The sequence below is a fragment of the Trachurus japonicus genome, chromosome 16, assembly GCF_045865225.1.
Source record: "Trachurus japonicus isolate A0001 chromosome 16, Traja_1.0".
Lineage (NCBI taxonomy): Eukaryota > Metazoa > Chordata > Actinopteri > Carangiformes > Carangidae > Trachurus > Trachurus japonicus.
The window spans coordinates 22187313-22204996 of NC_140922.1; the positions used below are offsets into that span (position 1 = coordinate 22187313).

General features: G+C 41.0%; 1 protein-coding gene across 5 annotated transcripts in view; it reads right to left on the reverse strand.

Moving 5' to 3' along the window:
• Positions 1-17684, reverse strand: part of LOC146972395 (CUB and sushi domain-containing protein 3-like) — a 223172-nt gene that overhangs the window by 58403 nt on the left and 147085 nt on the right. For 3 of the 5 annotated variants that reach the window (XM_085802574.1, XM_085802572.1, XM_085802576.1), the window contains 9 exons: positions 17237-17355; positions 16055-16124; positions 14125-14241; positions 13607-13816; positions 12839-13027; positions 11667-11844; positions 5837-5982; positions 5201-5281; positions 4158-4271 (listed from right to left, as the gene is read on the reverse strand). In XM_085802574.1, coding sequence (XP_085658700.1) covers positions 4158-4271; positions 5201-5281; positions 5837-5982; positions 11667-11844; positions 12839-13027; positions 13607-13816; positions 14125-14241; positions 16055-16124; positions 17237-17355 — 1224 coding nt within the window. The remainder of the gene's footprint in view (positions 1-4157; positions 4272-5200; positions 5282-5836; positions 5983-11666; positions 11845-12838; positions 13028-13606; positions 13817-14124; positions 14242-16054; positions 16125-17236; positions 17356-17684) is intronic. The other 2 variants (XM_085802575.1, XM_085802573.1) reach the window with 1 other exon arrangement.

A 17684-nucleotide genomic window follows, 5' to 3' on the forward strand; every position in this document is an offset into this window, starting at 1 on the left:
GCTGCTTCCTCACTCTCTCTTCACTCTCTGCTTCCGTCATCAGCAAGAACTTTTCCTTTCACTGATGCATTGATGATCTTTAGGAAGTAATTGCTATTAGCAAGTGCTGTTATTTATTCTAAATCTTTTTACATCATGATACTGGTGTTACCAGCCCAAAACTGATTCCCACCCATTGCAGCATGTCACCACACTATACAACTTTAATATTATATCTACAGCATATCTACATGTACAGTATACATGTAGTATGTGTCAAGATCTAATGCACTGCACACAGAACCATCTACAGGGTAAGAGTTTATTATTGAAAAAATGAAGCCCCCTTGTTTAATAAGCTAACGTTGCCTGGCAACAAACACCGGTCTCTCTAGTAAGCACTGTTACGGCTTTAACTGCTTTGCCTCAAACTTTGGGTGCAGGGATTAAAAAATGAATTAGGAGAGGCTTAAAACAGTTTCAGACACCTCAATACTGCTACTTTTTAGGATGAGTTTTTAGAGAACCATGATAAGGTTAGGAAGCTACCCTGACAGCAGACCTAGGCTTACAATGAAGTTACACGTTTGTCCACACTGCAGTTCTAGACCTCTGCACCTGAGTGTAACATAGATGCAAAGTATACATATACAAATATGCAAGTTTCTCGTATTTCTAATTTCACATCTCATCTGAAGGGAATCAGCATCAAGTTACAATAAAGTAAATGCTCTAATTAGTTTGTCAAGCTCTGGGTTTTAAGACCCTTACATACAGTATTAGCTCTTATTTTCTTAAATTGCTTACATGTCAACATGGTTTGTTGCAAACAGTGCAAGATGTGACTTGGAAGCTCCCTGTGCAAACCACCAATTGGAATGACAATACTGTATGAAGACATGACACACTGATACAATGATACAGAAAAAAAAATACTCCAATGAAGAGAAGACATGAAAATCAATGGCCATGTGAACAGAAGTAGCAATATGTTGAAATTTAATGGGTGAGACTCAGCATTAGTGCCGCAGATGGTTTACCAAGCAAATACAGGACTCAACTCTACTGTGTCTCTATCCGTGATCAAAGCTTCCACATAACCTTCTTCATAGGCTTTCATAAATAAAGAGCCTGGGGAAATGCAACCGGGGTATTTAGGGATGAAATTGCAGAGCCATGCAAGGTCATTTCAGTGTTATCTAATAAGCCTAAAATGACAATTAACAGAAGCGTTGACAACAAAGAAAAGCAGAACAGGGGAACACAGGAGGCTACTTTTTTCCTGCATCGGCTAGCTGCCAACATGAAATGGCTCCTTTACAAGCTTATTGTAGCAGACTCTTCCATGTGAATAGCAGGTCAAGTCAAAGTAAGTTCAACTCTACATGTCCCAAGGAGAGCAATTAGTTTCTTGCTACAGGTGGCACAAGGACTTAACATATCCAGCAAAAGAAAATGTAATTCTGTTTTTCTTGAGTACAATAATGAGATGATCCATGACAATGTAGTGCTAACTATACCAATTTAGTGCTCAAGGCAGATTTTAAAGAGCAGTTCGATCAAGATGTATTTGATGACTAATCTCCTGACACATTTTGCTCAACACTCACAGCATGTGATACTTATTTTTCTGTGTTATGCTTGCTTATTCTTTGGTTTGAATGTGGCTTCATTGGACTCATTATGTCTGTGGTTATTTAACATTACATTGGTTCAATTTAGCATTGCCTCGGCATTGTAAAACACAGTTCATAACATGTGAGAGCCTGTGCTGTCCAACATCAGAATGAACATGGTTTCATGCCGCCTGCGGGTGGTGGTGGTCTCTTGCCAAGAGCTTCAGCCATTGTTGCGTTTACAAGACAAGAGGTTTTAATATGCTCTCTGAGCAGCTTCCTCAGGGCAGATTGGATGCTACAGTGACTCTCTATTGGAAAATGTTGAGGCACTTCTGTCACTTCTGGGGTGAGATGGTTAGCATCCTAACTTCACCAGAAGAACAAAGTGACAGAAATTGAGCAAAACAAGGGTTGACAGTAGCGTTCCCTTTCACCACTGTCGACAGCTCTTGGAAGAATGTCAGATATTGAACTTGCAACATTTCTTGCAGACTGGTAAGTTAACAGCTGTCAATGTTAGCTATGTGGCAACAGAACCTTTAAACCATCTAGCGTGACTGATTGCCCTGTGTAATGAAATCAGCTGGAACACAATGTTGGGACCTACCACAATAGTAGTACAGTAATTAACATACTTAACATGTGCAGCTTTGGCAGGTTAATTGAGTCACTCACACTGAAGCATGTGAAATTATTTCAAGTAGGCTACAGTATGTGAGTTTAGCTAATAGGAGTTGGTTGGTCTTGGCAGAGCTGTGTGTGGTTAAATAACACATGAGAAGGTGAGTTGGCAAGATCAACATGACGAAAGAGTTTCAGATATCCTCCACTACTCTCAAGTGACTCACTGCCCTCACCAGGCACAGAAAACACGATTCTGAACAACTCCTATTGTTGCTGATCTGCTAATTAGGGAACTTTTAAACAATGGTATACATTGGAAAGCATTTTACAACAATTCATTTCATGTCAGGAAAATATGACATATATATACAGTATATATATGCATCTGTATGCCAGACCACTATGAGTGTGCTACTAGGAGTACCGTATGCAATGAAGCTTTTCTCCCCATTGTTTTTTTTGTCTCTCTATAGTCTGCAAAGTCTAACAACCTAATAAAATGCTGCAGGTCTTCATATCCCTTGTGCTTTTTATAAATTTTTAATTTTGAAAAATGTTAGGTAGGCGTAATGCAGCAAAAGTGAAGTTAGGCCTCATTTCCACACACGCATGCTCCCACACGCACCTACATCAGTGCACATTTTATCAAGCTCTCGGTCTTTTTGACCTTTGTGCATACGCTAATAGAGGTATTCACTGACGGTGCTGCATGTAGCCTTTATGAATAAAGTATAAGAATGTGAGCAGCATCTAGATATTGGATCACTGGTGAGGTCACTTGACTTAAGCTTTGCCATAACTGTGTGTTGCTCTTCTTGTACTTTCGATATACTGCAATGAAATGGGTCAACTTCTTCCACATAAGAGCAAAACAATGTTAGTCGCAAAATTGCTGCGGGGTGAAAACCAAGATGTCAAGTCAAACATCAAACAGTAACAGCCAAAAATGAGCAAATAGGTTCCAAAATCCGCTGGTGCTATTCTAAGGTGGTTTATGAATGCAAGGAGTTGTTGAGCATGTCTCACTGCTTGATCACCAGTCCAATGTGATTACTCATAGTTTCTGGAAATAAAGCGACAGAAATGCTTATCATCTCGAGACTAGAGAAAGACTTCAGGGCACTTCAAAAGATGGCTATCTATAGGGAATAGAAGGATTCGGAACACTCTGTTGTCTTCAGCAAAGATGTGTTGGCACGACAGGCTGGATGATGGCATTTGTTTTTTTGGACGAAAGTCTCTGATGTAGACAACACAACTGTTTATTTTCCTTTGCTCTTTGTTCACAAATCCATCTTCTGAAAGAACATGGATAGGAAGACTCTTTACATCAATCAAACCCATGGGGCCATTTGAGCAGGATTAAGGCTTGAAATATAAGATCTCATCTCACTCTATGTCAAAAAATAAAAAGAACAACTCAGACTGCCCACCGTCAATCTTTTTTCACTGTTACAGAAAAAACAAAACAAAAAAAAAAACACTTGTCTATGAACCCTGCCGACCTGTGACAAGCTTCACACTGAGGCTTCAAAGTCAAGTGCTGGTTCTAAGGCAGCGCAGGTTAGTGATTTGAGGTCAGTAACATTTCAAATCTGAGTCTTGATAAATTCGAAGGGAGATGCTGTTTGCCACCGGGAACCAGCTAGAGGGGGCCCTGCTGGCAGTCTGTTAAATGATGCATCAACAGTAGGTGCTGCTGACTGCATCTAAGCTTGGCAGAGTACACACATACACACACACACACACACACACACACAGGCGTGCACTGAACATGAATGCACCAACACATACATTTGGATTTGTGTGCAATGCAAACATTTGAATTCACACTATGAGGAACACTTATAAAAGCAAGCACAAGGGCATTTATAAAGCCACACAAAGGCCTCAAACATACGCACAGCTCATACATTCACAGAGTGATAAACCAACCTTGACAGACTGGTGGGGGTCCATCCATCTGTAGCCTCTCTCCAAGACGACAGGTCAGAATCTCACTGCCCACCAAGGTGAAGCCGGGCAGACACGAGTACCGAATAATATCCCCTGTGAGGTCATTTACACCCACAATCATGCACACACATACGCACACACGCACAAATATACATGAGCCATGAGTCCACATTAAAAACATATCCATCCATCCATTCATACGCCCACCCAATCACCCCGAGACACACACACACACATCCATAGAGCTTTGTTAGTAAAAGCTTCCTACGTGCAAGCAGTTGAAACAGTAATCATCAACACATTTTCTAATGAAGATTGACATCCTCGAGCTGGAGTACTGAAAGCACTTCATTACATTACAGAGCCGCAACCTTACATGCAAACACACACGCTTACACACACACACACACACACACACAGACTAACAGATGTACACATTTGAAAAATTATACTCAATTTCAAAGACAGAGTAAGGCAGCCACTAGCCACAAGTTCCACTTCATTTTACTAATCACTTCTAAACAGTAAAAATACAAACAGCATATGCAGAGAGTTAATTAGCCCTGCCCTCCAACTAATATTTCATTACAAGGAGCACAAATACAGAGAAAACACTCAAAAGGCAAAAAGGAAATACAAGAATGAAAGGTAAAGGGCAAGAGACAAAGAATCAGGTGGAGTGGGATGAAAAACTTGTTTGAAAAAGAAGAAAATATATATGTTCAAATAAAAATGCTCTACAAAGACATTTTAAAATATGAAATGGACAAATTGATTTAGACATTCACAAAAAAAGAAAAGAAAGTGAAGGCTAACAACAAAGATATAGACATATGGTTGCACTAAACAAGCAATGGATTCAACTAACTAATTAATTAATGACCACAAATATTTGATATGTCTGCTCCTGTTTTTCCCCTCTGTCCAGGGCTGTCCAAGCAAATTACCTCACGTCTGGTGCAAATTTATTTTATTACGTATTGTCACTGGGCAGTAAACAAGCAAAATAAAATAAGACAAACCTATTTCAAACTCGTCATCATCAGTTAAGATGGTGGCATTGGCGACCGAAAGGGGTGGCTGACAGGTTCTCAGCTGGTACGCTGTTGGAGAGAGGACAAACACTGAAATCTGCAACTGAACACTGAAGTAAGAAATAGACAAGAACAGTGAGTGTGTGTGTGTGCGTGTGTTTATTTTCTATTCAACTGCAGCACTTTCTTTACTCTCTCATCATACTGAAACTTGATTAGATCATAAATTGCCACCTATCACTGTTCATGATCATCAAAAACGAATCACTAATTTAGCTGAGATGGGGGATATTTTATTATTAATCAACTTCTTTTCGAGGGGGCGTTTTAATAGTGCAGCTGAAAAATAGGCATAAGAAGGCATTCATCATTTATCATTACACAGAACTGGAAGCAATACCATGTAGCAAAATGAGAAAGGCCACATAATGACTCATAAAAAAAGACGGGAAAATTAAAGGCCTCAAAGTAGAAACACAGGGACGATCTCTTTCTGTTCTTTTGTGATCTTAATTACTACAGCAGAGTCCCTGCAATGAGGAGAACTGAACATCAAATGGATAAGGGTCATTACAGCAGCATGGAACAAGGTCTTTACTTAGCTGGTATCAAAGGGGAGGTTACCATAATAATGCAGCACAAAGAAGCCGCTGGTGCTGAAGTCACTGTGGAACTTGATGAGGATCTGATTGGCGGTGGTGGACACGCCTTCCTGCACAGAGTTGCCGCTGAACTGACCGATTTGAGGTGAGGCCTGGTCGGGTCCATCCCTGATAACACAGAGAGCAAGGCAGAGAGAGCAGGACATGTGAGGGGGGGATGGAGAAAGGGAGATTGAAAGAGTAAAAGGCGGAGGATGACAGAGAGAGAGAAAGAGAGCAAATGATTTATGAATAAACACCAGTAATAAGTTGCTTGGATCAAAGAGCAGGTCTAGTTATCCCCGAGCAGTCTTGTGAACCTAACAGTCATTCTGATGATCTGAGGAAAAGTTTCACATTAATCAGCAGTGTCAAAGTGGAGGCTGAGTATATGTTAATTTACAAGGCAGTGTAGTGCTGAAACTTTTGCCCCCTCCAGCTATGATATGTACAGTGGCAAGAAAAAGTGAACCCTTTAATTATCTGCATTTATGTGTAAATTTGTCTCAAAATATGGCCTGATCTTCACATAACTTTTGTCTCCAACATTTACAGTCTAGGTTGGAAAAGGTCTTTTAACACCCAGCTAATGGCATGAACAAAAGCTAACTGGAGATGGGAATTAGTGAACCTGAAGTCAAGTCAATGAAGCAAGACTGGGGATGTGGGTTAGAGCTACATTGACTTCAGAAAAAATAATTTGCTATTCACAAGAAGCATCTGCTGAACTGAACCATGCCTGGCAAAAAAGCTCTCTGGAGACACAGGATCAAGAATTGTTGATTTGCATGGAGCTGAAAGTGTTGCAAAGTCATCTGAAAAAAAGTTCAGATATTGATCAGTCCACAGTCGGACAAACTGTCTATAAATGGAGACGAGTTAGATTGTGGCTTCTCTCCCTGTAGAAGTGGGCATCCAGCTAAGATGAAAGGCACAAAACAAAATGATCAATATGATAAAAATGAAGCCCAGAGTAACAGCAAGCAACTTAAAAGAATCACTGTAGCTGGTTTACATCTCTGTTTATGAGGTTACCATACTGTATACAAGTCATGCTGCATGGCTGCATGAGCATGGTGTCCACGGTTACGGTTACTTAAGAGGCTCCAGATCCCCCCTGAAAAACAAAATGATTTAGGACTAATTCCTCTGCAGCTGGACAACATGGAAGCGAAAATAAATTCTTACAGAATGTCAAGATGGCAGTCCACCTGCTGAAGTATAATATTAGCTGGGCAATGCAGCAAGACATTGACCCTAAATATCAAAGTAACTTTAATGAAGACCGACTTCAAACAAACAAAATCCACTTGCTGACATGGCCCACTCACAGCCCAGACCCTTAACCCAACAGACATGCTGTGAATTGACCTGAAGAGAGCTGAAGCAGTGCTGTAAATCTGAAAGTATTCCTCCAAGGAAAATCCAAGGGTTCTCTCACTTTTTCCAGCACTGTGAATGGGTAACGAGTCATATTAGTATTGTTTGTAAAACATCATTCCAATGTTGTTTTTTGGGTTTTTTTTTGCAACTGCACTGATGGGGAATTATGTTTGGTGAAATAAATATATGAATACATAAATGATGCAATAATGTGAAAAATCCACAAAAGCTTTTTAGTGATGTAACGTTCTGCACATGCATACACAACGAGGGTGTGTGGTTATCACTAAGGATAAGGGTATAAGGATACCCTGAAAGGATGAAAGCATTTTGTTACAGTACATACTGTACAGAAAATGTATGGATTCTTATCTCAAAATCCTCATGCACATGACTGAATACCATGAAGCATGAGGAAGTGTAGCCCTGGGAATCAAATTTTAATTGACCTTTTTGATTTTCACCCTTAATGGAGAGCAGGGAGAGTAAGCTGTTATCTGTGAAGGGTAGAAATGTCCATGGGAGCGGAAACCCACATCTACATTACTGTCAATATACTGTGGCAAATGTCAGTTTGTTGTATCTTCAGTTTAATGGCACATCTACACTCAACGTGAGTAGGTCAAAACCTAGTGGATAGCTGGACCATGCTGTAGGCTATTTGCACTCTTCCCAGTGTCAGTTTTTAGCCCCTTAACTCTGGAATATTATATCATTCAAAAAGGTGTATTTGAAAACAGTATGTGTAACCGTAGTTTTGTAAACTTGTACATTTATGTTTGTATCCGTAACCATAATTTTGCAAATTTGTGCACTGAAGTTTGTATCTGTAGGCTTTGTTTTGTAGACTTGTACATTTTTGTCTTCTGCTGGTAATGTTTTGTACACGGGGTGTCGCAAAAGAAACTGGTTACTCGCAAGGGAGAGAGGGCGGTGTCTTCAGCGAATCAATGCTAAAGAGTGAGTAGCCAGTTTCTTTTGCGACACCTCGTGTACAAAACATTACCATGTAGTAAACCTGTCAAAAGTCTGTGAGCTCGCGTGCGCGCATGCTCGTAAGTATTTTAGCCACACAGCTAGTGAAAGAGAGTTTGCAAGCCTGAACATGAATGTACAGACTTGCAAAATGGAGTTTGTCAGCAGAAGACAAAAATGTACAAGTCTACAAAACAAAGCTGTCAGATACAAACTTCAATGCACAAAGTTGCAAAATTACAGTTACGGATACAAACATAAATATACACATTTGCACCGATACAAACAAGTACACCTTTTTGAATGATATAATATTCCATACTTATCTATCTGCCTCACTCCTACACTCTGTGCTTATGTAGACAGGATTTTAACACAGCTGAATTTCCAATGAAGTTGTTCTCATTTACATGTTTTTTTTTGTTTCTGTTGTCAGACATCTTCTGAGCCATGTCCAAGCCGCTGCTCTGCACAACTAAAATTCTGATTTCATATCCGTGACACTGTGTGCGACAAGTACCAAACATTTAAGATAGCAGCTGGGCCGTGTCCTCTGTCTTATTCACATGTCAAATGATCAGTCTCTGAGAAAGCTATGAGCTAATTCACACCAGATGTCATGCAGTTAGGATAGTGAGACATTGGTTAATTGAGTCAGGCATTTTAAAAAAAAGCTAAGACCCAACTCCCAACACTTGGCTGGCCGATATGTGGTGTAACCTCATCAGTCAGTCAAAGACATTGGCATTAATACAGCTGGATCCCCTGTTACAGTCCATCCAAAAAAAAATTTAACTTGATCTCCATAAAATGTCATGGCACAATAAATAAGTGACAAAGATGTAATAATGGTAATATGTTTCGAGTGATGGGAGCAAGTCTACCCAACTCCTTCAGGCACCTTTCAATTACAAAACAGATACAAAGGCAAGAGGTGAAGACATTAACAGTAGCTGAAGTAGTTGCTGGCATGTTGCCTTCAGTGGATGAGAATCACTCTGAGATGCTGAGCGCCCTGAGTGTTGTCAGGCCTGTCATGTTTGACACATCACTTGGACAGCAAATACCACTGGCAGTTGTGGCTGTGGCCCCGAGTAAAATACTTATAGTATCTATGGGCCTTGCTTCTGAATGAGGGTAAGTGTGAAAGTGACAAGTGGCATAGTACTAAAATGTCATGTTGAAAATGAAGCTAACCCTGAAGGTGAGGTTCTCGATTTTTGGACACAAAAAGCTAAAATGGGCCGGCCGTGCAGGTTGGGGTCATGGAGTGAGGAGCCAGATATTTGGGAGGAACTTGGAACAGACCCTCTGCTTCACTGCTCCTCCTGAAAACAGACAGTGGAGGTAGCGCCAACATTTAATTAGGATGTCTCTGGGGCAGCTCCCCTTGGAGGACATCTGACTGGGAGGAGACACTGGGACCCGACCCAGAGCACATTTACATATTTCAGACAGACTGCGCGGACCTCAAAGGAAGAGATTAAAAATGGAGTGACAGGAGTTTTTCTCCCACCAATTCTACTGATTTATATGGTTTTTAAATCTGTGTTGTTATGTGGTACCTTGGTTGGTCAGATTTCATACTGTATTCACATATTTATGAATTTGATTCTGAATGGAATTTTTCATCATACTATATATGTCACTATTTTAAAATAAAACCATGAACATTTCATTCACACTACATACCCTAAAATGGATGGATAGATGGATGCCTGTGGGGTAATAAGAGAATCTGTCATGAGTGGTGAAGCCATTTATGAAGTATGCAGTAGTTGCTAACAGCAAAACAATCCATCTAAATCTGGAATAACTAAAACTAAACTAAAACTAAAAAACTGAAATAAGTTGGATAAGTTGGATGGTGTGTTGCATGTGGGCATATCCCAAAAGTACTTTTCTTTTATGTATAAATGCTATTTTAATACAAGAGAAAAAGTTTTTTCATTACTGGCACTTTCAGCAAGCCTTCAGGCCTCTTCTCCAGAATGATGTACTCTAAATGGTTTTTGTATGTGTATGTACCTTTAATATCTTAGATACTTAAAAAAAAAAAAAAGGCTTATTGCAGTTTTCAGGCTGATCAGCAAAATGGGAGGTGGCAGTCAGGCAGGGAAATGAAATGTTGCTACCAGGGGATAGATTGTTTATGCGCTATTTCATTTGAAAACAGCAGTGCCAGTAGCTAGCTCCTTCTATACTACAGTATGTGGCGTACTATGAGTCGACCCAGATGCTGGAGGGCACTTCCCTCCTCCATCACCCATGAGGGCAGCGCCATGAGTGCCTGAGGCTTACTATACTATAGAGAGGCTACAGAAAGGCAGAGGTAGACAGAGACAGAGCTGCTGTACTGATAGTAAGCAGGTAGTATAATATACTGCTGTACCATTCTCTGTCAAGACACAGCTTCTTTTCTTTCTACATAACTAAAAAACATCTTCAATAACTCGCAGTTATTGTTTTCTTTCTGATACACATTTATGCATTTCTGTGCAACACTCACTGGGGGTCTGGAATCAAACATCTACCATCAGTTTGGTGAATAGGGGAACAAGGACACACAGTGACTCAGACTTCAGTTTCTTTTACTTCATCACGTACCACCTTCTTTCTTCTTCTTCTTTTTTTTTTTTTTTACCAAAGAGCTGTAAGGAAATGAGTTGTCAGGGGAAAAATGAATCCACAAATGTCCAGACAAAGGTCAACATACCTGGATGGTTCTTGGCTCATCTGATATGGGTGTCACATCAAAGCTGTGAGCAAAACTTGTCCAACTGGCCTATGGCCTTGGAATTTTGTCACCTGTTAAATCCATTGTGTGCAGCATGAGTTTGCTTTTGCAGTATGGTAGAACTTATCTGTATTGAATGGGTAACTCTCCAATTGTGCATTAACATAGCCATTTTTCATTCTACAAAAGATACTGTATATACTGTATGAATAAAGTATGTGGTCAATGCCAGTCTGATTTGATTAGATTTAATGTGTCACAAACCTAAGAAACCAACTTTAGGTTGTGCAAGTGAAACCTGAAACTTTGTCACTACAGACGTTGACCGTTTGCAGCTGGTGTTAGTAAGTAGCTATCAAACAACATAAACAAATACAAGATGTTAATGAGGCTAACCGGTCTAATAAATCAGGTTTTGGTGCACAGTTTATTCACTCATCAAATCTTATGCAAGCTGTTTGCAATACACAGTATATAGTACAAAATGTTGGAGACTGCAACAAGGATTTGGACATGTTTGTGGCTTACTGCTTAGTATTATTTGTAGAATCTGCATCACTCATTTGTAAATCCTACAGACACCACTGCTAATTCAAAAGCGCAGCCTCCAAACAATTGACAATAGAGCGCTGTATGCAGCTGGGTCTGTTTGATGTGTGCCATAAGCTGATGAGTGATGAATGATGGACGTCATACTGAGACAGAAATGAGAACTTACCACACGGTTATGTAGTCGTAGATTGGCTCTGTATTTATAACAGAGAAATTGATGGAGATGCCATATCCAGGAGGCACTCTGACGGTCCACATGCAGTCCTGGAAGTGTGGATACTCGGCTGGGTGTCCAGGAGAGTAAATAGTGCCGTTCATGGATGTTATATTCCCGCCGCAGAGAGCTGGAGGGAGTGAAGAATAACAGAGAGGTTGGATAAAAATAGAAAGCCAGTCTTTGATTCACCACAAGTTATAAAAACTTGCTGTTATGGCTGTATCGACTCTTACTATTGATAAAAGAAACCATATCCTTAACCATAACCTGCATGTTATTGGCTTATCACTGACATAGAGGGGGTGGGAGTGCACCTGTTTGATAAAACTGCAGGCAACGGTTACTGGTTGCCATGGACCTGATGACACTGAGTGGTTCTGACACGAAAACTCCTCCCATCATACCCCATCAGAGGGAATGTGCTAGAATTTGACTTTGAACTAGGAGTCAAAGCCAAAGCACTGCCCTCGAGATCAAACTGAGCTGTAAACCCGACAGGGACGATATGGCGTCAGCAAAGCAAAACAAAACTACTTTTCTCTCACAGATGCCAAACTGGTCGGTACTGCTTCACTTAACTGATGAGAGGAAAGACATAATCTATCATACCTAGGAAACATCTGAGAGGTCTCCTTGAAATTTACAACAGTGACAGGCGTAATCAGCTTTGTAATAAAGACTTGCAAATGCTCCATATATCATTGTAATTGGCTGTATCAGTTTATAGTTCAGTAAAATGGTGCCACTGTATGTTGGTGGTAAAAGTGAGTCAGATGCTTTAATGTGCCAGAGTAAAGGACGTGACAACAGGCTGACTGAAATACATATATTCTTCTGTTTGAAATAACTTCAAAGACCTTGTTGTTAGTGGGTAATGATGATGGAAAAGCTTCTCAGAAAGTAGTATGCATGACTCTCTAATGGATTTGTTTGCGCAGATTTAGATAAATATAGTTCCCTCTTGAGTTTGGGTAAACAGTAACATAAAAACATCAAACTAAAGACATTTCATGAATGATAAATATAATTTTACTGTTTGTGTAGTCAGTTAATTTCTCTGCACAAAAGCAACCCAGGTGAGAGCCGCTTGTTACGATCGTAAAAAGATACAAGCCAGTCACCTTCGCAGCGAGGTATGGGGTGATTCCAGTTTCTGCTGACTCCATGCAGGCATGTGAGCGACGCCTCTCCAAGCAGAGTGTAACCAAGCAGGCACTCAAAGGAAATAGTCATCCCCACACTGTAGTCCTGACCGATCACGATGCCGTTTTGAAAAGGTCGTGGATCTGGACACCTCTGTAGCTCGTATGCTGTGGACAGAAGACCACTGTAACACTGCGTACTGTAAAAATGATGATGATCTCACAGAACAAAAAGCCTGTCTTTCAGCTGCTCATCTTGCAACAATGGGAAAATCTGATGAGAAAGCCTATATCTGGTGAACACATTAGAACAATCAATGCAGATAATTTAACTTGCAGTGAACACTTAATTTATATACTCTATTTTATTTCACATCCTTCCATCCCATGGTGGCTGAAGCTCTTTCTAAACCTTGATTAACATTTTTAAAATGCAAGGTTTTGCCAGTTTAGTACTATTTCTTATTTTCCAAGTTGGCTTCAACACATAAAATACCCAGACATAGCACACTATTACTATTCAAGGATGTGTGCTATTGAATGTCCCAACAGAGGTCAGTATTGATTTCTTCATTCTTAAACTTTTTTTAATCTTTCACCCTTAGTGGAAGAATCTGCCTTCTAGTACTGGCTGTCTCTGCTCTAAAAAAAAGACTGAAAGTTTTTTAAGTGCTCTATTAGCAAACTCTTCATTCTTCTTTCTCTTTTTTAGCTGCTGCTATGATAACACCAATCGTGCCTCCTCACCCTGGTAGACAATGTGGAAACCGGGTTTGTTCTGGGAGTAGTCGCTGTGAAAGAAGAGAGTGGTCTCATGCGTGGTGCTAAAGAGGGAGTTGGGGACCACGGGGCCACTGAACCGATCAATCACTGTTCCTGTCTCCAGACTCCCGCTGCGCACCTCCAGATAGTCATGAACAGGCTCTGTTGAGAAGTTCAGAAACTGCAGATGGATCCCTAAAAAGCAGACACAAAGGGATGATGTAGAACATCTCAAGAATATATGAATAAAGTCAGTGAGTGAATGTGTAAGTTCCTTTCAAGTACAGTACAAGGAGGTTACAAATGGAGTGTTAAGACTGGCAGGTCTAATACAATGAGGAGAGGAGAGGAGAGGAGAGGAGAGGAGAGGAGAGGAGAGGAGAGGAGAGGAGAGGAGAGGAGAGGAGAGGAGAGGAGAGGAGAGGAGAGGAGAGGAAACAACTAGTAGAAGAAGAAAAAGAGAGCGGAGAAAAAATATAGGAAAAGACAGAAGGATGACAGACCGAAGCCAATAGGGAGCTCAACTCTCCAGCTGCAGTCCAGGCTGCTCTGGTAATTCCCAGGGAAACCGGGGCTGAGGATGACGCCGCTGAAGTCTGTCATAGACCCGCCACACTGAGCTGAGGGAGACCAACCAAGGAGAAAGAACATGTCACTTCTCCACAGAACAGCTCAATAGGGAACCAAAGAAAAACAATGACTAAAGAGAGAGAATATACAAAGAGGGTAAAGTAAAGAGCACCGTGCATGTGCGTGAAAATTACAGGACATGCATCATTGCTGGGTATGTGTGCAAGAAAGAGAAATAATACTGTTGCTATTTACAGTATGTGTGCATTTACCTCAAGTGCTCATAAGCATGTGTATGTTTTTGAGTGTACATCCAGACTGTATGAGAGGCGATAGAGAAAATGAGGTGTGGGATGCTTCAGATTGGATGGGTTGGAGTGTGCCTTATGTTTTTGAGCATGTCTGTGAATTGTGCTCGTACATCTCTGCTTGACTGTGTGGATTAGGCTCCATAAGGGCATTTGTGAAAAACATAACAGACTGAGGCACATTCCTTGTTTGGTGGTGCTTTAAATTAAAATAAATGAGGGAGTCAATATTCAGTACAGCACCGCAGTAGTGCTCAGCGGTGGCAGTGATTACTTCACCCCCCCGCAACACGCCACCCCTCCTCTTTGACTGTGTGTTAGAGAACACTTCAGCTTGCTGTGAAGGTTACGCTCATCCCCTCCCCTCCTGTGGCACATCCCCTAGTCTTACATAAACACCCAGGTGTAATACAATTACAGTCACCAGAGACATCGATGTAAACGCATAGCTGAATTATTCCTCTTTTTCCCATCCCAGTCCAGACAGACCGATTTATGTGGCAAATGGTTTGAGACGCAAAAGAAATTGCCGCTGTTTCTTTGGGCACTACGACACAATGCCAGAATGGGGGGAAAAAAATTTAAAAAACCATCTTGGGATTTAATTGTTCTCCTGGTGGGGGGAAACCTGCTTGACCTGTTTGTGAATATGTATGAAATGAAAGCGAAGAGGAGAGGAGAAGCACTTATGAGAATGTTATGCTGTTTTGCAGGGGCATGCAACCACTTTGATGTGAGTTTATCGGCAACAAAGTGAATACAGATCCCGGGGTGTTGGGATCAGCATATGCACTCCAGACGAGCGAGGAGCTGAGCTAACGAGCGAGCACACACATTCAAGAACAGGCCTGTCAACAGTAAAGCTGGGATTTATGTCTGCAGTGAACTGTGAAAACCACAGGGACAGAACATTTACATGAAGAGCAAAGTGAGTGTGTGTGGTTGCATGTAAAAGTGTCTATTTTCGCCTGTGTGTTTATATGAACCGTAAGGTTGCGCTGGCACCAGTGCGTGTGTGGGTTTGTGTTCAAGTGTAATTGAGGGCAGCAGAGGAGTGAGGTGTCAAAACAGAAAGTGAAGCACTTCCTTAGTGATCTCTGGAATCTATCATTGTGGCAATCAACTTCAGAAGAGGTGTCAGGGGAGGCTAGAGGCCCTCATCGGGGTATCAAAAATCAAACAACACACTGTGGTGGTGCAAAGGGGTAAAGAGAAAATTCATAATCCCCTCACACCAAGCCCCCCACGTCCAACATTCACCCTCTTCTGAAATCCTACAATGAAATTGTTGCTTTCCATAATACAATAACAAGTCCTCTGTGAAGCCATTGATCTATTGTGTGGCTGAGTTAAAGTATTATCATGGGGGAAATATGAAAAAGAGAAGAAAGGATGAGCAAGGAAAAAGTCAATGAGAAAAGGTGAGCGGCAAAAAAACAATAGAAAGAGAATTGGTCTCTGTTTAGTGCGCCAAATGCGCTTTTGTTGTTCACAATATCACCTCACTGAAATCCTGTATTCTGCCAATGTCACACAGTAGAAAATAATACATTACCTAAACACAAAGGTACGGGGTAATTCCATCTTCTGACGGGACCAGGCATGCAGGTAATATATGCATTACCCTGTTGAGGAAAACAAACAAAAACAACACATTCACCGAAATATCTTGCAATGAAAAGAAGAAAAGAAAATGAACATCAAGAGACGAACTGAATTGCAGCACATTTTACTGTCTTGTGGTTCTCTGGAATTTGTTTAGGGTCAGATTTTTGTATTTTCCAAAATCCTCTACTCAAGGTCTTGTGTGTTAATATTTAATGGTATCAAAAGTAGGTGAGAGACCTCTCACTGCTAACTGGGCAGCAAGAGTATTACCTGGAGACGGACAACAGAGAGATGTGCTATAGCTTAAGAGAACAAGAAAAGACAAACATCCTAAAATTGGTGGATGTTTTAGGTTAATCCTCTGTAAAACATTCATAGCGCGATTAGGCACTGAAGTGTCAGTGCAAGCCTACAAGTTTTGTGCAGCCAAGGAGCTTGTAAAGCACAAATACATGTGCATAGTCTAGCCAAGAATTACACCAATACCAAAACTGGAACAGACATCTACACAAGATGGGTATGTACGTATGTACGTATGTACACTTGTACCAACTACACACACACAGAATATACCTGAGTTAAAAAGATTCATACTATTGTTCCCACAATGGCCTGGAGTCTATTTCTGTACACAGACACTCAGCCTGAAGATGTGTGTATGGGGTTGCTGGTTGGTCCACAGAGAATGAGAAAAGAAGTGAATGCACAGACCCGGGAAGAAGAATTGGTGTGGGATTAGTGAGGCGACTGTTAACACAATCCATTGCCCATGGCCTTGCTCAAAACGCCACCTCTACAGTATCTACTCTGGGAGGATTGGAAGAAGTTAAAGCTGCTTTTTAAGAGCGCACGCACTCGTACTAACATCCAAGCAGACAAGTGCACAAGCAAAGTATACACACACACTCAGACAAATGCACAAGATACACACAGACAGTTACCTGGCTTTCTTGCACATACTACACTCATAAACACAGATGTCATGGAGAAAGTATTTTGTGGCGCTGCCTTTACGATATTCCCTTGAAACTGTCACTCCGGACACACAGACATGATTCACTTATACATATAACAGAGCTAACAGAGCTGCCAGACTTATGCTCTACTATAACTGAATGCTTTCTCCTACCTGTAGAGAGAAGCCTTGATCACACTGGAAGGAGATCATGTCACCCACAGTGTAGCGGTCACCCACTTTCTGGCCATTACTGGGAGACTGCGGCTCTGGGCACGAATCCAAACCTATTGCTTAGGACAGAGTCACAACACACAAGTGTGGACAGCGATCATTCTTCTGCACAATATGGACACAACCAAAACCTGCAACTTCTTCAAGCGCGTGATAGTGTTCCATTGTTGAACATCCATTGCATATGTAATGTTATCATTTACATTTAATCACCCAATACCTACAGAGAGGAGGGAATAATTAAATTAAAACCAAATGTTTTAACATGTAATTACACAGTGCCTCATTTTAATATGCTTGTAATTGCATAATAATTGAGTCCCACCCCTCCCCCCTCCATCATCACATTTAGAAACTGGGACAAGCCACAAGGCTATTCTACTGGTGG